General features: G+C 41.7%; 1 protein-coding gene across 1 annotated transcript in view; it reads right to left on the bottom strand.

Annotated features, from left to right (window-relative positions):
• Positions 1-24,228, bottom strand: part of COL6A1 (collagen type VI alpha 1 chain) — a 59,741-nt gene that overhangs the window by 9,653 nt on the left and 25,860 nt on the right. Inside the window, exons 15-22 of the mRNA XM_069733259.1 lie at positions 23,133-23,195; positions 22,965-23,027; positions 19,195-19,248; positions 19,078-19,113; positions 14,553-14,615; positions 11,905-11,967; positions 7,392-7,454; positions 5,392-5,454 (exon numbers count right to left, since the gene is read on the bottom strand). Of these exons, the coding sequence (XP_069589360.1) occupies positions 5,392-5,454; positions 7,392-7,454; positions 11,905-11,967; positions 14,553-14,615; positions 19,078-19,113; positions 19,195-19,248; positions 22,965-23,027; positions 23,133-23,195 (468 nt within the window). The remainder of the gene's footprint in view (positions 1-5,391; positions 5,455-7,391; positions 7,455-11,904; positions 11,968-14,552; positions 14,616-19,077; positions 19,114-19,194; positions 19,249-22,964; positions 23,028-23,132; positions 23,196-24,228) is intronic.

Genomic DNA, 24,228 nt, shown 5'->3' with positions numbered 1-24,228 from the left:
GGGTAGGATCCTAGAGACAAAAAGTAGGAGATTTAGTGTGGTTTAGAACTGTGGAGAGTTTTGTGGGTGAGAGTGATAAGATTGTGTTGTATTCTGTTGACGATGGGCAACTAGTACATGACTGGAACAGGATGAAGGCATCAGTGTAGCAGCTGGATATATGGTAAATTAATGTGACTTTTTCCCTAGTGCATACTACCTTGTTAACAGGTTCTAGAAAAGCCATGATAACATTAGTGCCACCAATGCACATAATCTCTATTAGTCGGTGTCATTTCTTGGGAAATTTTACAGTTTGACTTTGAAAGTTCTCAGTTCCGTGAACATGGCTGTATGTTTTATTCTTTTAAAACTGCCAGTATCTATATATATAATTGTCTAAGGGGTTTTCCGTCTGTCTGTCTGTCTGTCTGTCTGTCTGTCTGTCTTGGAAATCCCGGCTCTCTGATTGGTCGAGGCCGTCAGGCCTCGACCAATCAGAGACCGGCACAGCATCGACGTAGAAATCCCGCGTCTCTGATTGGTCGAGGCCGCCAGGCCTCGACCAATCAGCAACGGGCACAGCGACGATGATGTCATAATGGTTGCCATGGCGACGATGATGTCATAAAGGTTGCCTCGACCAATCAGCGACGGGCACAGTCTGCCGCAAATTCTGGAATCATCATTGTCCATATACTACGGGGACATGCATATTCTAGAATACCCGATGCGTTAGAATCGGGCCACAATCTAGTCTACTATATAATCGTCTAATTTTGTCTTTTTGTCTGTAAGGGAAATCCCGCATTGCTGATTGGTCGCGCCAGCCACCCATGACCAATCAGCAACAGGCGCAGTCTGGCCGTAGTTCAGTCACGTTTACTGAAAAAGTTCTGTCAATCACAGTGCCACGTAGTTCAGTCATGTTTACTGAACAAGTTCTGTCAGTCACAGTGCGACATAGTTCACTCACGTTTACTGAATAAGTTCTGTCAGTCACAGTGAGACGTAGTTCACTCACGTTTACTGAACAAGTTCTGTCAGTCACAGTGCCACGTAGTTCAGTCATGTTTACTGAACAAGTTCTGTCAGTCACAGTGCCATGTAGTTCAGTCATGTTTACTGAACAAGTTCTGTCAGTCACAGTGCCACGTAGTTCAGTCATGTTTACTGAACAAGTTCTGTCAGTCACAGTGCCACGTAGTTCAGTCATCTTTACTGAACAAGTTCTGTCAGTCACAGTGCCACGTAGTTCAGTCATGTTTACTGAACAAGTTCTGTCAGTCACAGTGTGATGTACAGTGGCGTAACTACAAAGTTATGGGCCCCGGTGCGAACTTTCAAATGGGGCCCCCCACCATGCCAAAATATTTTCCACCCAAATTCACATTTTCCCTATTAATATTGCACACTATAGCTTTATTGCAAAGTTGTATAATGTGACCTCAGTTGCATAACTATCCAGTGCCCCATCCTGGCATATATTTGTCCCCCGTACTGCCATTGTTATGTAATGTATAGAAGAAAATAAACCATTATACTCATCAGGGGCTAACATAGAAGTCATGGGGATCCATATGAGAAGTATAATGCACCCCCATAGTACTCCTTATAGTATAATACACTCCCCATAGTCCCCCATATAGTATTGTACACTCCTCAGTCCTCCATATAGTATAATACACTCCTCCGTATATTAAAATACACTCCTCATAGTCCTCCATATAGCATAATACACTCTTCGTAGTGCTCCATATAGTATAATACACTGCTCAGTCCTCCATATAGTATAATACACCCCTCATAGTCCTCCATATAGTATAATACACTCCTCAGTCCTCCATTTAGTATTATACACTCCACATAGTCCTCCATATATTAAAATACACTGCTCAGTCCTCCATATAGTATAATACACTGCTCATAGTGCTCCATATAGTATAATGCACCCCTCATAGTCCTCCATATAGTATAATACACTCCTCAGTCCTCCATTTAGTATTATACACTCCACATAGTCCTCCATATATTAAAATACACTGCTCAGTCCTCCATATAGTATAATACACTCCTCATAGTGCTCCATATAGTATAATGCACCCCTCATAGTCCTCCATATAGTATAATATACTCCTCAGTCCTCCATTTAGTATTATACACTCCACATAGTCCTCCATATATTAAAATACACTGCTCAGTCCTCCATATAGTATAATACACTCCTCATAGTGCTCCATATAGTATAATGCACCGCCATCGTCATCCATGTTGTACAATTCACTTCCCATAGTATGATGGACCATAGTTCTTCATATAGTATAATATATTCCCCATAGTCCTCGATTCAGTATAATGCAGCCCACATATAGTATAATACAGTCACCCCACAGAGTATACTGCAGCCCTGCCATACAATACAATGTAACCCCCATAGAATATAATGCAGCCCCCCTCACAGTATAATGCAGCCCCTCATACAGGGGCAGTGAGAAAGACATGAGCAAATGGTGACTAGGGGGCAGGGGACAAGGACACAAGGGGAGTAGGGGAGACAGGCACAATGGTAACATAGGGGGGCTAGGGAGCAAGGAAGACAGGCACAAGGGGACATATGGGGGCTAGGAGGCAGGGGAGAAGGTTACAAGGGGACTAGTGGGCAAGGGAGACTGACACAAGGGGACAAGGGAGACTGGCACAAGGGGACACACAGGGACTAGTTGGCCAGGGAGACTGAGAAGGGGTCACACAGGGACTAATGGGAAAGGAAGACTGGCACACGGGGACAAGGGACACAAGCATAAGGGGACAAGGGAGACAGGCGCAAGGGGACACACAGGGACTAGTGGGCAAGGGACACTGACACAAGGCTACACACGGGGACAAGGGATAGAAGCACAAGGGGACTCATAGGGACTAAGAGGAAAGGGAGAAGGGCACAATGGGACACACGGGGACTAGGGTGCAATGGAGACAGGCACAAGAGGACACAAGGGGACTCCGAGGGCAGAGTAGATAGGGATGCAAGGGGACAGAGGAAGATGGGGGGGAGACTTGGGAGGAGGGAAGAAGGGGGCACAGGGATTACAAGGACAGGGTAGATGGAGAACACACGGTGAGAAAGGGGACAGGGGAGACTTGAGAGCAGGGCAGACGAGTCACACGGGGACAAGGGGCAGGAAATGTATGGGGGGTGCAGGAGGACTCAGGGCATGGGAGATGAGGAGCATTGGGAGACCAGGGGAGGAGGAACAAGGTGTGTACGGGGAGCCCAGAGGAGCACCATGACCTGAACCTGGGGACCTACTAGGACATGGGGCACGGGACAGCAGGGAGGAAACGGGGCTGGTGTCACAGGGGGCCAGGGACGCTGGGGGCCGAGACGGCGACACACGGGCAGCAGACACACCTCACTTCCGCTGGTCCCGTACACCTCCATGTTCATCCCCGGATCCTCCATATGGCTGAGCCGCTGCGGCATCCCCCTCCTGGGCGGCTTGGTCCACGTGCCCCCCACTAGCTCCGGAACCACCTGTTCCCGGTCCCAGCAGCCGCCACAGGCTTTGCCAATATGGCGGCCACCATCACCTGTGCAGATGCTGCACTGCCTAGGCCCCACACACAGCGGGTGCGCGATGAAGTGATGTCATCACGCACCCGCAGTGTCAGAGGCAGAAGGGAATGATGGGAGAGGGAGCATCAGCTGACGCTCTCTCCTCCATCATTGCTTTGAACTGTACCGGCATCATAAACGCCGGTATAGTTCACTGCGGCGGCTGCGACGGGGGGAGTCGGGTGCCTCTGACCTATCGGGCCCCTGACTTGCCAGTCTGTCGTAGTTACGCCCCTGCCTCACACACACTACAGATATCACACACAAACTTCAGATATCACACACACACACACTACAGATATCTCACACACACACACACACACACACTACCGATATCACACACACACTACACAGATATCACACACACTACAGATGTCATACACACACTACATATATAACACACGCACTACAGATATCACACACACTACAGATGACACACACACACACACACTACAGATATCACACACACACTACAGATATCACACACACTACAGATATCACACACACACACACACTACAGATATCACACACACACTACAGATGTCATACACACACTACATATATAACACACGCACTACAGATACCACACACACACACACACTACAGATATCACGCACTACAGATATCACACACACACTACATATATAACACACGCACTACAGATATCACACACACACACACACACTACATATATAACACACACACACACACTACATATATAACACACACACACACTATAGATATCACACACAAACACACCAGCTCATACACACATCTCACACTCCTCTCTGGTAAAGGGGAGGCTGATATTAACCTGCAGCTCCTCAGCTTCTCCTGCTTGCACACCGCTGTCATGTCCCGCCCCTCCCCCGCTCTCCCCTTCAGTCCCGGGGCTCAGAGCAGGAGACCCTGTCACAGTTTCACAGTGCTGACTGGAGCTGCTTCCAAGTTCCTCTCCCATACCCCGGCTGCCCCCTCCCCCTAGATACGCCTGGGACTGTTGCCGTGCGGAGGGATCTCCTCCTGCACTGCAACATGGTGTCGGCCGGTGCCTCTGACCTGCCGGGCGGAGGGCCCCTGATCAGCCCGGGCCCCGTCGCAATGGCGACCGCTGCGACCGCGGTAGTTACGCCACTGGTGATGTAGTTCACTCACGTTTACTGAACAAGTTCTGTCAGTCACAGTGCCACTTAGTTCTGTCACGTTTACTGAACAAGTTCTGTCAGTCACAGTGCAACATAGTTCACTCACGTTTACTGAATAAGTTCAGTCAGTCACAGTGCGACATAGTTCAGTCACATTCACTGAACACTTTCTATCAGTCAGAATATTCTAGAATACCTGATGCGTTAGAAACGGGCCACCATCTAGTTAATAATAATAATGATGCCTGTAACTCATTACTGTTCTCGTTCAAATTACAATTTTGGAATTGTTATGATCTTCATTCATTTTATTATTTTTTGTTCCACAAGTCACAGCTGGGTTCATGTACAGTATATACATAAACTTCCAAAGCCATGACAAACTGCAATAGTAAAAACACCATCTGCATTATTTCAGGCTTAGGAACTTGATTATACATCCTTAGCGCTCCATAAACAGTGCCACATTTCCATGAAAATTAGAATCCTAGCTACAATGTTTTAAGCATTTTCCTTTAGATATTACTTTTCACTTCCATTGTCCAGATAAGCAGGTGCACTAAGTACAATGTTGGTTAATAGAAAGTTAATAACACTCCCATTGTATTCACAGTTGCAGAATTAACCATTTCCTCTTCATAATTGTGCTCTTACCCTCTCGCCTGCCACTCCTTGCTCTCCAGGTAATCCTTTAGCTCCTCTTGGTCCTTTAGGCCCCTAAAGCAGTAAAATTATAAAGCCAAAAATAAGAAGAAATGAAAGGAAAAACAGGATTTATGGCTAATGGAAAACAGAGGAGACACAGGAAACAGCTGCAAATGATTGCAGTTTAATACATATGCCGGAGAAGTCCAGCGGGAATCAAAAGCAGCTCATCAAGTCTCATTCTGGACATTTGTCCCCAGAATTCTGGCTGGATCAGAACACGCAGCTCAGCAGAATATGGAGGAGACACAGCATGGGACATGCAGCTACATATGGCATCAAGAGTCATGTTTATGACACCATCGCCTTTTCCCAACACAAAACAATGCAAAAAAACAAATGTTTTCAATAATTTCTTCAAAGTCTAAGCCTCTTCTACAGATGGCAGACATTTTGTATTTCGAAAAAAATATTCAAAACATTGTAGTCTGTGGATTCACAAGGGACTGGTCACAGCATCATTTTGCTGACATCATTACATTTTAAGAGGTTTTCAGAAAATAGACATTAATGGCACATTTCAAGTCTATGTCATCAAAGTCTAAAAGGTGAAGAAGACCTTTAAGACATCAAACACATGGCCATAACACTTCCATGTATATTGATTCGTTAGATTTCACAAATGTCTGAACATCTGAGATGCATGAATGTTAAGTAAAATTCAGATCTTTGGAATAAAATGTCCTTCAGGTCACGTTCACACGTTCAGTATTTGGTCAGTACTTCACCTCAGTATTTGTAACCCAAAACCAGGAGTGGGTGATAAATACAGAAGTGGTGACATTTTTCTGTTATACTTTTCCTCTGATTGTTCCACTCCTGGCTTGGTCTTTCAAATACTGAGGTAAAAGACCGACCAAATACTGAACGTGTGAATGCGGCCTTACCGTTGTATGCACTTGCGAACCTAATCTGCTTAATTTACTAAGATGCAAATATATATGACTAGGTCAATCTGGAAAAGTTGAACTATTCAAAATTACGACGTGACAAAAAGTTTCGATCAAGTCAAATTTTTCAAGGCTATATTTAATCTTCATAAAACTATTTTCCTAATTTTTTTTCTAAAGTCTATGGTCCCAATTCATCAAAATGTTTAAACAAGCGTAAAACACAATTAAAACTGGCACATTTTTGGAGCAATCTATAATTGCGACTGCATTTTCACAGCAATTTAGGGCAGCTCCACCAGAATGGTCAGAGCTGGGAAGGAACCAGGGAAGGATGGGGTACGGCTATGCCCACACATCAAAAAGTGCCAGTGTTTCTTATGCTAGAAATAGTATTCCAGTCTCTAACTGGAGTAACATTTCTGGAGAGGTGCACAGAGGCTCACACCACTAATAAGATTATTATTATTATTATTATTATACATTTTTATAGCGCCATTTATTCCATGGCGCTTTACATGTGAATACGGGGCAAATATAGACAAATACATTAAACATGAGCAGATAACAAGGCACACGAGTACATAAGGAGGGAGGACCCTGCCCGCGAGGGCTCACAGTCTGAAGATGAGCTAAATTCATGAAGCACAGTGCACTATTTAATGAGCTCAACGCATATTGCATATTGCATATCCGTTAAGACAGTCATAATTAAATCGGGCCTATGTTTCTAAAAAAAAAAAAAACATATATTGAATATAACATATACAGTGCTTATCAATTACAGGAAGTCCGATGTGCAAGCATAAGATTCCCCCACAATCAATTGAAGTGGTTGGCGAGACCATATCAAGGTGCAATTGATTTATGGATGTGGCATGTCCAACTTTGGACTGTTGATCCGTATGTTGATCACCAACTTGAGAGCGGCTGTGTATGGGAGAGTTGGTGAAGTTAGCTGTCTGCCTAACGATCAGCTATCTAAAGTATATGGGGGCTTTATTGTTAAGACTGATGGTATTGTTTTCCTATATGAGCTTGTAATAATAATATACACACCTCAGGACCACTTGGCCCTTCATCTCCTCTGTATCCTTTTGGTCCTTGTGGTCCTGCTTCACCCTACAAAGCAATAACAAGCTGTTCACGAACTTAAAATCACAACTGAAGAAAGCTTGAAAGTTTTATCTGAGAAAAGGGAAACCGGCAAGTCAGACTGATAAGATTGGGAAAGGCAAATTCTCAGCTTATCTAAAGTCTGACAGCACACTGGAAATGCAACACATAATAGCCAAGAGGTGCAAAGGGCAAGAGAAACGGTGTGGGGTGATAAAAACAAACTCTAGTCAGAGTAATCCAAAAAATGACAGTTTTTGAAAGACATAATAGTTCTTTATAAAGTTTTAGCAGCATTACTGGAAATTGAGACTAAGACATACCAGCTGAGCTATCTATGTCAGAAAAGACAGTGAGCAAATAGAAAATGTTTCCGATCTTAAGAAAAAAATCCTTCCTCCTTCCAAAATTGGAAAATAATAATACATCTCTGGCCAATGACTCATCTCCAAAAAATCTAGCACTGATAAATTTTAATATATCTTTTAAGAAATACATTCATATCTCCTAAATCATTTGAGAGATCATTGTTTTTACTTTTGACATATGGATAAATTGTGATTATTTTTTTTTCCACTTTTCATTTTTTTTGATATACCAATTTTCTTCCATGTAACTCAACCTGTTCCAATTCTCCTATGTGTGTTTTGCACACGAGTAGCCAAAACTGTACACAATGCTCCATGTGTGGCCTGATTTGCACAGAGGGAAATCTATATTCTCATCACCTTGATGATGCATACTATGAACATATTTGCCTTGGCAGCAGCTGCCTGGCACCTTTTGCTTTCTTTAAGTTTACTATTCACTTCTATGCCGAGTCATTTTCCATGTTAGTCATGTTTTCCCACTTACTATGTAATGTTTACATTAGTTTTCCCATGCCAGTTGCATAACCAATGTGCAGCAGCTCAGAGTATACTTAGTAGCTGTCATCGGTACTCTGGTCACCAATTTTAAATGTTTTTTTACAGTAATTTTTGTGTCTACACCATTTTTTCACCTAATTTATGATGTTCAAAATCAAAAGTAAGTCACACATTCCTGATGCTAGAAAAATGACATTTTCTTATCAATGCTTTATCTTATAATACTACAACACATCCAGTAACATCTAACAATCTGTAATTGATCTACAAATGTAGCATTTCGCAGCATTTTCCAAGAATATGATAAAATGGCTCCCATTACACAATTTAAACGGCAATCCATCCTCCTAATCCTCTATTAGGACGGTCTGCATTCTGAAGAAGCACGGCTCCCAAGATCTATGTTTAAACTGACAGAAGCTTTAATATAAAAACACATAAGGTAAGTTGCTGGAGAAGGGATGTTACAGGAAAAGAAATAAATCTTCTCTTTGGCTGACTGAACAAAGAGGACTGAGGCTCAGTCAGCCAAGCGGATTTCTTTCTTCTCCTGTCATGTGCTTTTCTGGCAGCTCCATTACATATGCCTATAATACGGCCCCTGTCAGTTGAGACACAGGTCTCAGAAGCAGTACATCTTCAGACTGTCTGTATTGACATGTGACTAGGACAGACTGACGTTTGATTTATGTGATGGGGGTCATTTTATTACATTCTTGGAGAACCCCTTTAAAGATGTCCAACATTAATAAACGCACATTTCAATTAATACTCTGTGCAACACAAAGGTTTGTTTTAACGGTAACTAACACAGTCCTAGTCCAAGTTAATTTTGGAATAAGAGTACAGTTGTTTTAAAGGAGCTATCAATATAACATGCAACAAAGGTGGAACTGTAACTTTAACACAGGAAGCTTATCGTTTTACAGAACGCAATGTAAACTTGAACTTCCATTTGTTACCCAGAAGAAGGGATTACTACTCACTAAACTTCAACTGCCTCTTTTGCTCATAGTCCACAAGCTTTAATAAATTTGAAAGGTTTAGGTCCATTAATAGTCCTCAGGGCAGCCAGTCTCCCTGTTCACTATACACTCCAACTCTGGGTTGGCACACACACCCCATTCTGACCAGGCAATAACTCCTCAAATATCTCAGTCTTTGCCTTTAAATCACTAACGTGTCTCATAGACTCCATCCTACTGCCCATCAACACACAGACTCAAAAAGTTCTCTCTCGGTCTCTGCCACTAGCCCAAAAATGGCTAATCAGCCTCTGTCTCCATTCATCTGGCTAATCTCAGTTTGATATATCACTGCCACAAATAAAACATAAGTTTGGGATCTTTTTTATGGTTCATGTTCAGGCAGAGTAAGAACTAAGCAATGATCTGTTATATTGTCCAATACAAAAGTCACAAAAGTTGACATACTTTTTCATAGTTTCTCCTGCTGGTGCAATGCCCATAAATTAAAGCAAACCACTTCTCTCAGCCATGTAAATGTCTTCTGTTAAAAAAAGTTTGCATGCTTATTATTGTAAAATGAAAACTGTTTCTGGTGCCAATGGTGCCTCTTTCCCATCTTCCGTCACCCCGGGCACATGTCTCCACCTCCTCTTCATAATCAAAAAATGTATTTGTTAGATTACCCTTAACCTCCACAGATTAGAAGCCCATTCTCTAAAATATGTACAAAAAAAAAGTTTCTAAAGTGGCACAAAACAGCCAAGAGGTTGCCCTCAACTGAATCGCTTTCAATTTACCGTAATACGACCTATTAGTAAGAGAAGGATGAAAATATGTGTGCGATTCCACAGGGATACAAAACACTCATCCGCTCTTGGACCGTCGGTAGCCACAGCTGCCTTAGTATTATCTGCTTAATTTCTTCTCCACTACATTGGTCATTGGAAGAGCAAAGATGTTTTTCTGCCAATGTTTAAAATCACCTTAACATGGAAAAAAAATTCATACGGAGGAAATGATGTGAGAGAGAAAATATCCACATTTTTATAGTAGTGGAGCAGAATCCACATTTCAAATACTGGTAAACTATTCCAGAGGTTTTGTCAGCTTCACACCCCTAGATATGAATGCCAAAAGATTAAAACTGATGCAAAATAAAATGTTGAGAACTTCATAAAATCCGATTTAAAATAAAAATATTATGGCGCTTATTTAAAGGAAACATTGTACATGTAGTCCGATCTGTGGACAGCACAGTATAGAGAAGGAGGAGCTGAGAAGAATGATATATAGGTTTGTTAGAAAATATTCAGCATTACTTGTATGTTATAAATTGATATCCCTGGTGTTTGTGTGCATACCAGTCCAGTGGGTGGTCCTACTCAGTGATTGACAGTTATGTCCGCATGTACAGAGAACACTGTCAATCACTGAGAAGGATTCGTATGCGTACACACACCAGGGATTTCAATGAATAACATACAAGCTATACTGAAACTTTTCCCACAAAAATATACAGTATATTAATCTGATCAGCCCCTCCTTTTCTATAACATCCTGCCTTTGGATCAGATACCATTTTCAATATGACAGGTTCCCTTTAACGTTTTTTTCACTTCTGGACATGCTAATTAAAAGGCAAATTTTACATATGAAAAATAGAGCTTATATAGACATTTTTTTAAAAATGTGTTTAGGTGTCAAACACAATAAAGGGCTGGTTAGGCAGGGTATTTAGCAAAAAGTACACAAACGCTGGTGGGTTGGAGGGCATGGGTGACCTGTCATAAATTTAAGCCTTATCCTCAATAATTTATATGTTTATGACCTCAAAGCTCTATTCCAGATATGAGAGATTACATTCTGAAGTTGCGTGGAAGTGCACTGGGGTGTGAAGATGCACTTCTAGCTTCTCAGCCTCACTCCATACTTCCTATCTTGTAGCACCCTCCCCTGGTTGATTGACAGGTCAGTGGCTATGTTCCAGAGCAAAAAAACTGTCAATCAGTAGGGACGCTGCTTCCAGGTAGGAAATACAGTACATTGTGAGACTGAGAAGATAGAAGTGCATCCTCATGCCACAATGCACTTCCAGGAACAACTTCAACTTTTAAAGGGCTACACAATCATATTATTGGTGGGCGGGATAATAGTGTCTGTACCCTTCTCTTTAAGCTTCAGCTAGGGATGGGTGCAGGAAAACCAGGCTATGCCTCTCTATTATCATGGAGTTCAAGGTATGAACATTTTGCAGCAGGTCCTATCAAGAGGTGGCTGCAGGCAGTCAGAATTTTATCTATGTCTAAGTGTCGCATTGGAGCTCTTTTTCTTAAAAATCAGATTCTCTATAAAGATATATTAATAAAAGAACACAAAGTTGGTTCTCATCGAACATAAAATAAAATAAAACATCCAACATCAATTGACCTATTCAACATTCATTCACAAATGTTGTAAAAGCTCAATTCATTTCTGCCTAAGGTTCTTCACTTTTATGGGACAACCATCCAACTACAAGAAAAGAGAAGCCAATCTATGTGGGATCCTTGGAAATAATGTAACATAGAAGAGATAAATAGAGATGTTATAGTAATCGTATCATAAACTATTGCTTCTTACTGGATCACCAGAAGAACCCACAGGTCCATCTCGGCCTTGGTCTCCAGCTTGGCCTGGATCTCCCTAGAAGCAGAATTAAAAAAACTGTAAAAAATACACATACAACAAATATAAAATGTTCATGTTTAATGAGTGACTCATTGCTGAAATATTGAGAATGTAATAATTTACAGCACATACATAATAAACTAATTAAACCGTGGCTTCAAAACAGATGTGAAATACATGAAAAATTCAGAAACCTTTCAAATGTGGTACATATTTTATGGGCAGGAACGGTAACAATAAATAAAATGGGATGGATAATTGGAAAATTACATTTTTTTTTATATAGATAATTTCTGTGACTACATAAAATCCTGAAATCGTCCAGTTTTCTTACTAATCACTGAAACACACTTAATTGGAAGATATTTTTTTTTACAGGGGTTGTCCGGTCAAAATGGATAAATCTGCAGTCACTCTGTGTGACTGTAGACTTATGAATCCCCCCCAGTGCAAGCACTGTGCACTGTGGGGATTCGCCAGCTTCAGACCAGGGAACGGAGGAAATGTAGAAGTTATACATATCACAGGCCAGTGGGTGCAGCCCCGCTCCATAATCTTGCATAGAGCAGAGGTCGCGCCTGACCAGTGACGTGGACCACCAGAGGCATGTCCGACTCGAGGGTGAGGCCTCGCTCCATACAAGTGTATGGAGAGCGAGCGAGGCCGCACCCACTAGCCGGGAGTATGTATACCTCATACATACCCTCTGTTCGCGGGTCTGAAACCGGCGAATCCCCGTAGCCCACACTGCATATGCTGGGGAAATGCATGAGTCTGCAGTCACACAGACTGACTGCAGACTTATCAGTTTTGACCGGGCAATTCCTTTAAGATCCTGTGAAAATCTTTTGGCTTTGCAGTGTGGACTAGGACAATTTCAATAGAGTCATCTCATATCATTACAGGGCAGAGGAATCAGTGGTTAGTGACTGTTGGGGCCTACGTAGGCAAAATAGCAACACTGTACATGCCAAAAGAGGACCTTTCTCCTGGTCAAAATTGGCCAGTTTTTCAGATTATTTTATTCCCGCTGCTGTCCTGAGTATTCATTCTTTTTTTCTTTCTGCTATACAGTTCCAGAACCTTTTATTTAGTGATAATTTTCATCATGTTTATTAAGGGGGTGTGGTTTACAGGATTTTTTTGGGGGTGTTTCTTTAGGCTCCTCTGCATTATTACCCAGTGAGCTATGGCCCCTTAGTAAAGGCTATAAACATTAGCACTAGTGATGGACGAACCCCCCAACGATAGGGATCGGTGGGTTTGCCGAGTTTTTTTGTAAAGTTCGAGGCCGGGGCCGGAGATGACGCGAACTTGCGTCCGAACTCTGATCTTGGACTTTACAGATATGGGATGGGGCGGGGGGCTGTAAAAGAAAGCATAAAATTAATAATAAACATTATAAATATTATACTTACCTGTCCAGCGACGCGTCGTCCTGTCCCATTGTCTCCCGGCCGCATCTCCTTCCGGGGCCGCTCATTAACTTCCGGCAGTATTCACTGCACTTTGCAGTCTTCGGCTTTTTCTGCCTGCAGTGTTCGTGTGGTGATGTCATCGAAAGAACACTGCCGCAAAAAGCCGAAGACTGCCGAGTGCAGTGAATCCGCCGGAAGAAAATGAGCAGCCCAGGAAGCAGCGGGACGGGAGGACGTGTCGCTGGATAGGTAGGTATAATATTTATAATGTTTATTATTCATTTTATGCTTTCTTTTACTGGCCCTGGACCCAAACTGTAACACGGGTTTCCCATGGAAACCCATGTTTGGGACCTTTGCGACCGAACACTATGTGTTCGCTACGGGTCCAGAACTTTACAGTTCGGATTCGCCCCATCCCTAATTAGCACTAAATAAAATGTCGATATCTGGCACAGTATTGCAAATTTGAAAAATAATAATATTATTACTCAAGGGACCAGCGGGAATAACATAAGAGCAAAAACTGGACACTTTTGACCTGGTGAAAGGCTTTCTTTGATTGCCAGCTTTCCTGCCACTACCAAATCTTTGAGACAATGGTTTTACTCTACCCCATCACGAAGATTGTAATAGTCTATTAAGCTTTGCTGACCACTAACTTTTACTCACTGCACATCCTGCCGCACGCTGTCTATAAAGAATTTGTAGGAAGGAACATATGTCTGCAAGATGGCCTCCCCATTTAAGTGATTAGTGACTAGTGATTGAGAACTATTTCTGCAAGCACAGTCATTCAGGCAAGACTGTCAATCACTAAGAAGGCCCACCCACTGGACTGATAGGCATACAGATTCCAGGGATTTCAGTTATTAAAATACATGTTAAAATGAATCTTTTCCAACAAACTGATATATCATTATTCTTAAAGGAGTTGTCCACTACTTGGACAACCCCTTCTCATTCTGAATGTTTGTCCCCAGTAAAATTATAACACTTATACTCATCTCCGGTGCTGACGCCTTCCCAGAACATATGACCATTGATTTACTTATCTTGGGACACTTATAAAAATTGTTATAATAGGTAAGAAGTGTCTAAAGCAAAATAGTCCATCATTTGTACAAAATTTGTGATAAAATTCAGTTGCATGTGGCGAAGGAAATCTTCCCCAAAATGTACCTTATCTCCTCTGGGTCCTCGTACACCAGATACCCCAGGAGGTCCACGCTCTCCTTGACCGCCCTGTAGAAAAAAACACAGAAAAAGTTATGTCAATTACTAAGTGTATAAAACTCTGATAACATGACATTCATAATAAAACACCAAGGCCCTGATTAGAATTCTGGCATAAAACTACCGTATTTGAAATGTTGCACAATTTTTGCAAAACTCGTAAATGTGAGTTTTGATGGTGTTACTCCACTTCCATCAACGTTTTGGAAATTCCTTGTAGTTTTCAAGATCACTGCTTCGGCTTCTAATGAGCTGTGCACTTGTGTGTGTCCACTACATGATGCAGACAGATTATTACTCTAGGAAATAATCAAAAGTGCTAACATTTGTTGTATGACTCCTGATCTATAAACAATATCCCGAGTCAGGGACCAAGTCATATCTCAAGTTCTCGACAAACAGTAATCTGCCACCTATTGTGAAGTGGAAATGGTACTAAACACAGTATTAAAGGGAATCTGTCACCAGGTTTTTGCTGCCTAATCTGAAATCAGTATAAAGTAGAGACAGGGGCCCTGATTCCAGTGATGTGTCACTTACTGGGCTGCCTCCTGTAGTTTTGAAACAATTACTGTTTTATCGGAAGACTAGTAAACCTCTTTCTATGTCGTCCCTCATATTCATGCTCTTTGTATTGCCCTGCCCCCACCACTGATTGGCAGCTTTCACCTATGCACAGTGTACACAGAAAGGTATCAATCAGTGGTGTGAGCGGGGTTATACAGAGCTCAGCATTCAGAGACATTTTTAAAATACTATTAAAAACACCCTTGGAACAGTTATACATACACGTGTGTGATAAAGTGTTTTCCCCCTTCCTGATTTCCTATTCTTTTGCATGTTTGTCACACTTAAATGTTTCATTTCACCAAACAAATGTAAAAATTGGACAAAGATAAGACAAGTAATCACAAAATGCCATTTTTAAATGAAAGTCTATATTATTAAATGAAACATAAATCCAAACCTACAGGGCCCCCTAAACCTAATAACTGGTTGGGCCACCCTTAGCAGCAACAACTGCAATCAAGCGTTTGCTATAACTGACAATGAGTTTTTTTACAACTCTCTGGAGAAATTTTGGCCCACTCATCTTTGCAGAATTGTTGTAATTTAGCCCCACTGGAGGATTTCCAAGCATGTATTGCCATTTTAAGGTCAGGCCACAGCATCTCAGTCGGATTAAGGTCAGGACTTTGACTAGGCTACTCCAAAGTCTTAATTTTGTTTTTCTTAGACCATTCAGAGGTGGACTTGCTGTATTACTTCTACACCAGCTATTAATTTTAACTACGAATCTCTCTCTGAAGACATTCTACACCAGATGTAATGGGACATAAAACTTCCAAAAAGATCAACTTTTGTCTCATCAGTCCACAGAGGATTCTCCCGGGGATCATCAAGATGTTTTCTGGCAAACTAAGACGAGCGTTTATGATCTTATTGCTCAGCAGTGGTTTTCGTCTTCTAATTCTGCCATGCAGGCCATTTTTGCCCAGTCTCTTTCTTATGGTGAAGTCATGAACTCTGACCTTAACTGAGGCAAGTGAGGCCTGCAGTTGTTTGGATGTTGTGGGGTCTTTTGTGAACTCTTCGATGAGTCATGGCTGTGCTCTTGCGGTAATTTTGGTCAGCCTGCCACTCTTGGGCAGGTTCATCACCGTTAACAGCGGGAGCAGGTGCCGCTGATAGGAATATTCATCAGCCAATGCTTGTGCTAAAAAATAAATAAATGTAAAAAAAAATAATGTGGAGTCTCTTCTATTTTTGATAACCAACACAGTCAAAACTGACAGCTATGGGCTGCAGCCTTCAGATGTCAGCTTTATCTTGACTAGTTATCAAGAATTGAGAGGTTCCATGCCATTTTTTTTAATTATTTGAAGAAATAAATAAAAAAAAACGGTGTGGGGTGCCCCTCACGTTTAACAACCAGCCAAGCTAAAACAGACAGCTGGGGGCTGGTATTCTCAGACTGGTTAAGAGCCATGAATATTGCCCCCCAGCCTACAAATAGCAGCCAACAGCCACCCCAGAATATTCTGGCACTTTGCCAGGCTCTTCCCACTTGCCCTGGTGGGATGGCAAGTGGGGTAATATTTGTGGGGTTGAGGATAGCGTTTTATGGCCGCTGACATCAAGCCCAGAGGTTAGTAATGGAGAGGTACTGTATCTATAAGAAAGAAATAATAAAGTCCTTTAATTGAAATGACACAGAATCCTTTATTTTTTTTTTAAAAAAAGCACAGCTATGAATTCCGGTGACCTTTCTCCTGTCACGGCTCGCTGCACACTGTAGAAGTGTGATTACGCTCCTGTCTCAGTGTGAGCCAGCTGGAATGGATAGCAGTCACATCACTGATGTGACCACTATCCAAATCATCTGCATCTTCATGGGACAGATATCAATAATCTTCATGTCGGACAGGTGAGGGATATGGTTTTTCATTATTTTTCTTCTTTTACAGGGGACATGGGCATCGGTGGAATAGGCGTAAACATGAGTATTATGGTTGTTTATTATTTCATGTCTCTTACAGGTGACATGGGCTCCCATTGCTTAGGTGTAAACATGAGTATAACTTTGCTTTTTTATATTTATTTCAAATAAAGGAGTCTGTCATTCTTTGAATTAAAGGACTTTAGTCTTGCTGTGTTTTTTTCTACAATCTATCTATGGGGTTAGTAATGAGGGCATCTTATAGACTAACCTCTGGGCTTGAGGTCAGCGGCCATAAAACAGCTGACATCAACCTTACAAATATTACCCCATGTGCCACTGCACCAGGGCAAATGGGAAGAGGTGGGCAAGCGCCAGAATTGGCGCATCTAATAGAAGCGCCTTTTCTGGGGCAGCTGCGAGCTGCTATTTGTAGTCTGAGAGTAGGCCAATGTCTATGGCCCCTTTCCAGTCTGAGAATACCAGCCCACAGCTGTGTGCTTTAGCTTGGCTGGTTGTCAAAAATGGGGGGACCCCATACCTTTTTTAGTATTTATTTATTTAAATAATGGAAAAAAACAGCGTGGGATGCCTCTATTTTTGATAACCAGCCATAATAAAGCTGACAGCTGAGGGTTGCAGCCCGCAACTGTGAGTTTTGAATGCGCTGGCTATCAAAAATAGAAGAGACCCTACTTAATTTTTATTTATTTATAGCAAAGGCGCCTGCTGATGAATACTCACAGGTGTATGCTGATGGGAGAGTACTACTAACTAGTACTTCTACTAACTAGCAGTACTACTACTAACCGCTAGTCACAGTTGCTGGCTCACACCGTCATCTAACAGCGTGGGAACTGCAGCTCTCTGACCGGCAGTAATGATCTCACCTACGATCAGAGCCTGTGTTTACTGCACTGTAATGCAGATGACAGCGTGGCAAACAACAGATGTTCAGGCCTCCCATTCATCTAAATGGCGTCCTGGTTCGGGTTCAGGTACCATTCTGGTGCCCGAACCTAACTTTTTTTTAGATGTTCGGCTGAACCCGCTGGAATCAAACATTCACAGGTTCTACCATCATTAGCCTTAGATCTGAATAGATCTTACCTAAGCAGCGAAAGTTGGCACCATAAACAATAAATAGAGTAATTGGCACCCCAGACTCAATGTCAGCTACATACTCCATCATTTTTCTCTCAGATGGGGTAGTAAAAACCTGGTGACAGATCTCTTTAAAGGGCATCTGCCTATAGAATCAACCCTCCTAATCCGTCTATATGGACATGTACATCATAGAAAGCTGAATAAATCAATACCATGATATCTGCGATCCAATGTTTTATTCTAGAAAAATCCACATATTACTTTATATGTAAATGACCTGTTAAGATCTATGGGCCGGACATAGATCTCCCTGAGAATCTGTCTCCGGAACTTATGTAAAATGAATGGGGCTGTTACCAGTGTGAGACATGCAATGACTGACAGTCTGTTCTCCTGAGCTACATGTCGTACACTGGTATCTCCCCCTTTCATTTAAAATGATCTCTGGAGGGAGATTCTCAGGGAGATCTATGTCCCACCCATAGATCTTCACAGCAAGTTTACATATAAGGAAAAATATGGATTTCCCTGGAATAAGATTTTGAATTGCAGATATCAAGGTATCATTTTATTCAGCTTCCTATGAACCACATGCCTACATAGATGGCTTAGGAGTGTTTATCCTATTGACAGATTCCCTTTAGTGCTCATATCAAATACTCCACTAATTGTAGCAGTTTTCTGCACACTTACCATACTGTAATAAAAAGTTAACAAATCTGTTTGTAAATATGCAGCAATTTTGCCAGATGATGTAAAAAAAATCCATGGTCAAACTGATATATGGTATCAAGGGCAAGGCTACAACATGTCCTAAACGCCGGAGATTTTTGAAGAATTAAATACACTGCAAAATCTGCATCTAACACATGACCATACCAAAACATCCGGTCACTTATAATCAGAAGAAATGTGCTCTCTTACCCGTTCACCTGGAGATCCATCAGGCCCAGCATTACCCTGCAGAGACCAAATTAAATGTAACAATCCGTAAATTGAAGGTTTTTTTTTACTTAGGATCACAATTTTTTGGATACTTACCTCATCACCTGATTCACCTTTCTCGCCAGGTGGGCCATTTCCTCCAGGATCTCCCTATAAAATAGGTAACAAGCATAAGCGTTCACAAGAAAAAAAAAAACAGATAATAAAATTACTAAAAATAAGTAATCCACAGTTTCCAGACGATATATTGGGGATATAAACCTAGGACAGCTTCTTTGATAAGTATAAGGTAGAATTATTAAGTTCCTCTTTACATAAATTGGGTAATTTTAGTTTTCCTACAAGTACAGTATCTTGTTTTTCACTTTGGACAGCATATTTTATAATAACAAAGTTTTTACTCAAAACATCCACAACATATTAAAAACTGTAACTTTATGGTAGTCAATAGTCTAAAGTACTATGGATTTACCATAACAAACCAGAAATATATCAGTAGAGGAAAGCAAGGATGTGCCCAATTTTTGGAACTGCCATTGACATTTATCGTTATCAGTTCCAAAATGGTCTTAAATGTAAAAAAAATTGACATTATAAAAAGTCATAAAATGTTTTCGGTGAGTTTTTGATATTGCTGATTTTCTGCCAAATTTTTGCACCTATTAAGTAAATTAGGATGATTGCATTTTTTATTTGCATTTTTTAGTGTATTTTTTACGTGTCTTTTTTCCCCTTTTTGTTTCTTGCTGATTTGTCATGTTTTATTCAAAGCTGCTTTGTTTTTAACACTTCCTGGTATTTGGCTTTGACCAGACTTCATTGACACACTTGAGTGGACTACATGAGTTTTTTCTGCTGTGAAGAAAAACAAATTGTAGAGGACACCACATAGAATAAGGGATTAGCCAACAACATACCCCCAAAAGATTGCAGCATATAAAGTAAAGAGAAAAAGAGGTGTGCAAAAAAGGCAAGCGCAAGCTCTCCGGGTCCAACCTGGATATCTTGTGGCTTGGTGCTTGCGTGTAACCATTCAGACCCATATGACCATTGCATAAGCATGCAGCGATGGACATATGGTAATGTTTTGTAGTTGATTATTTGTGTTATGTGATATGTGTATGTAAATTAACAGTTTGTTTTGAAGAATTGTAGGAACATTGATGAGAACCTGATACCAATGGCAGACCTCTCAGATTTTCAAAGAGGCCAAAATGTTGGTGCTTGTATGGCAGGCGCTAGTGTAACAGAAAGTGCCCGAATGCTTGGCGTGTCAAGAGGTACTGTCTCCAAAGTAATGACTGCGTTTGAAAGAGAAGGAAAAATGTCTGCAGCAAAGCACAGGTCCGGCCGAAAGTCAAAGTTGACTGAGAGAGACCGTCAGACTCCAAAGCGAATTGTGAGAGAGGATCGCAAGACCACGGTTCCGAAAATCACTGCTGAGCTCAATGAACTCCTACAGAACCCAGTTTCCATGAAAACTGTTCGTCAGGAACTGCACAAATCTGGATTCCACGGAAGAGCTTCAATTAGAAAACCGCTGCTCTCAATGAAAAATGTTTCCAAGCGTTTAGAGTGGTGTAGAAACCTCCAGAATTGGTCCCTGGAGCAGTGGAAACATGTGATATTCTCAGACGAATCATCATTTACCCTATTTCCGACCTCCGGCCGAGTGTACGTTTGGAGACAGCCGAAAGAAGCATTCCATCAAGACTGCCTTCTCCCATCCGTAAAACATGGAGGTTCTGTGATGATCTGGGGTGCTATTTCATGGAGATCCGCCGGGCCAATGCTATCCCTTCATGGAAGAATTAACAGCCGAGATTATTTAGGCATTTTGGGCGACCAAGTGCATCCAATGGTTCAAGCACTTTTCCCAAAGGGGAATGCCATCTTTCAGGATGATAATGCACCAATTCATGCAGCTAGAGTCGTTAAAGCATGGTACGAGGAACATTATAATGAAGTTGAGCACCTCACCTGGCCCCTACAATCCCCAGACCTCAACATTATTGAGCATTTATGGTCGATTTTAGAGGTTCAAGTTAGACGTCGATTTCCACCGCCATCGTCGCTCAAAGAACTGGAGGGTGTTTTAACTGCAGAATGGGCTAAAATTCCTTTGGAAACAATTCACACCTTGTATGAAACCATACCTCGGAGAACTGAGGCTGTAATCGCCGCAAAAGGTGGACCTACACCATATTTATCTAACTTTTGTTGATGTTTCCAGGTGTTTCCATTATTTTGTCCAACCCCTGTATATATATGATTAAAGATGTGAAAGTGATGGAGGAAAAAATACAACCACAATTGTGTCACACTATTCCATATTTATGTCAAGCATATATAGCAAATAATTGAACAATAGTGTGTAAGCTCTTGAGCCCAGCCAAGCATAAAAATCGATAAACCAAAGAATATAGAATATACAATAGGCATTTGCACAAAAAATGTTCACTGTATATATAATAGCAAAAGTATAATTTACTAATAAGAACAGAGATAAAGGACAGCACATGCGCAAAGTAATAATGATAGCCACTCAGCACATGCCTCTAGAAAGGCTGGTGCAAGACGCAGATAAAATAAGGCCTGACATCAAGAAGTGTGAAAGAACAGGGTGTCAAATAGTTGTGCAAAACATCACTGTTGCATACAAATGGATTTATGTCCATAAATATTATATGTATGTCTAATGAAAATGCAAGTTGCTATAGTGCTTCGGAACTCTGAATAGTCAACAAGCAAGGAAAAGATATGTAAAAACTGGATAACTGATAAATGTATTAAAGGTAAGTAGCAGTCAAGATAAATAGGCATTGACACGTGTGATGCCTCCCCAAAATTATTTCCTCTTGTATTTTTCTGTTGCGGAAAACACACTAAAAAAGTGTGTACATTTTTTACCGGCAGATTTTCCGCATCTATTGCAAGTCTACGGGAAAAATCTGCACATAGAGCTCAGCGTATCCGGCAAGAGAAATGAACATGTTGCAGAGTTGTAACACGCACCGAAGGTCAGTTTACGCTGAGTAAAAAAGAAGTACAGTGGGCGTGAGGTTTCTATAAATCCCATCCACTTTGCTGGAACTATAGGATGCTACATTTTTTAAGCAGTAAACATACATAGCGTTACCAAAAACTCATTGTGGGCACAATTGGTGCAGTTTTTTTCTCATATTAACTTTGTTCACCATTCTTACAAATTGCACTGCAAATAAGTCTCCTTACATTGGCATGTCAGGACCGATATGTCCCTCTCCACAAGGAAAAACGTTACCCCTTAGACCTCAGGCCACAACACTAAAATGATTATTGTCAGGTTCGTCAATGGCTAAAATTACAACGTTCTTGGAAAATCAAGCAAGTTTGCAGTTTAAAACCCAGCAGGTTTATCAAGTTTATTTTTTACTATTTATTACTTAGGAAATCAGCCACTGCTATAGTTTAGCAGAAGTGGCCAAACATGTGCAGTGCTTACAAGCTCTTTTCTACAGAGCTTGTAAATGATGTTCTGGATCTGAACAGATCGCCCACCTACAGTGCGACTGCGCTTCTCCAATGCTGCAGAGGCAAAGCTGAGTCTAGTTGCTGCATTGAAAAGTGCACAGTTTGGGTAAGAAGTGTGATGGTCCCCAATGTCAATTGAGGAGGGAGCCTGGGTAGCTGCGAGCACCTGCTGAAAATAGGACACCCCTTTAATCCATTTATGGCTCAGATTACACCACTTTTCTAGTCTATATATTTTCATTAATGAACTATGGTGTTAACAAGCTGGATTTTCCCATAAACTACCACAGCAGCAGTATGTCATTTATAAAATGATCCAAATTGATACTAAAAACAGACTTTTACAATCTTACCTTGTCTCCTATGTTACCAGCATTGCCAGGTTTTCCGGGAGACCCAGCCTGTCCAGGATCACCCTAAAAAGATGAATACTATACCATAAGACCCTTGTACTGCGTGACTAGCGCATGTGACATCTCATCCAAGTGATAAGTGACGTACAATATGACAAACAGTCTTACCTTATCTCCTTTGGCTCCATATGACCCAGGATCTCCTTTGGGCCCAGGAGGTCCAGATTCTCCCTATAATGACAACTCAAGCATCTTAATTTAAAGTTTGGACTTGCTAAATTTAACAATATTCAGTGGCTTAAGTGTCCATGGTAATTGCAATTAGCATCTATCCCTTAGTTCCCTTCTCTTCTCCCCCTACACAGCCCCAACTAAACAGACCATCATCAGATTTGGCTTTCAGTACCATCTTTATGCCGATGACACACAACTATACATGTCAGCCCCTGACCTTACCCCTGCTGTACTACAGAACGCCACTGACTGTCTGTCCACAGTCTCTGACATCATGTCCGCTCTCTATCTGAAAGTCAACCTCTCCAAAACTGAACTTCTTCTGCTCCCGCCTTCTACTAACCTCCCTAAATCTGACGTTTCCCTCTCAGTGGGTGGCACCATAATAACACCCCGGCAGCAGGCGCGCTGTCTGGGTGTTATGTTTGACTCTGATCTCTCCTTCACCTCCCATATACAATCTCTTGCCCGCTCGTGCCGCTTACACCTAAAGAACATCTCTAGAATCTGCCCTTTTCTCACCATGGAGACAACAAAAACTCTCACTGTCGCCCTGATCCAATCCTGTCTGGACTACTGTAACGCTCTATTAATTGGCCTCCCCCTCACTCGACTTTCCCCTCTCCAGTCCATACTTAATGCAGCAGCCAGGGTCGTCCATCTGGCTAATCGTTACTCGGACGTGTCCGCTCTTCGCCAGTCGTTACACTGGCTACCCATTCATTACAGGATACAATTCAAAGTACTTGTCCTCACCCACAAAGCTCTCCACAGTGCGGCTCCCCCATATATCTCCTCCCTCATTTCGGTCTATTGGCCTAGCCGACCACTGCACTCTGCAAACGACCTTCGACTAACCTCTGCACTAATCCGTACCTCCCACTCCCGACTCCAAGACTTCTCCTGCGCTGCGCCAATCCTCTGGAATGCTCTACCCCAAGATATTAGGACCATCCACAACTTGCATAGTTTCAGGCGCTCCCTCAAAACCCATTTGTTCAGAGCGGCCTACCACATTCACTAATCAAAG

Source organism: Ranitomeya imitator, chromosome 7 (genome assembly GCF_032444005.1).
Source record: "Ranitomeya imitator isolate aRanImi1 chromosome 7, aRanImi1.pri, whole genome shotgun sequence".
NCBI classification, from domain to species: domain Eukaryota; kingdom Metazoa; phylum Chordata; class Amphibia; order Anura; family Dendrobatidae; genus Ranitomeya; species Ranitomeya imitator.
Note: the sequence above shows the minus strand (reverse complement) of the source record. Positions and strands in the feature narration are given on the sequence as shown.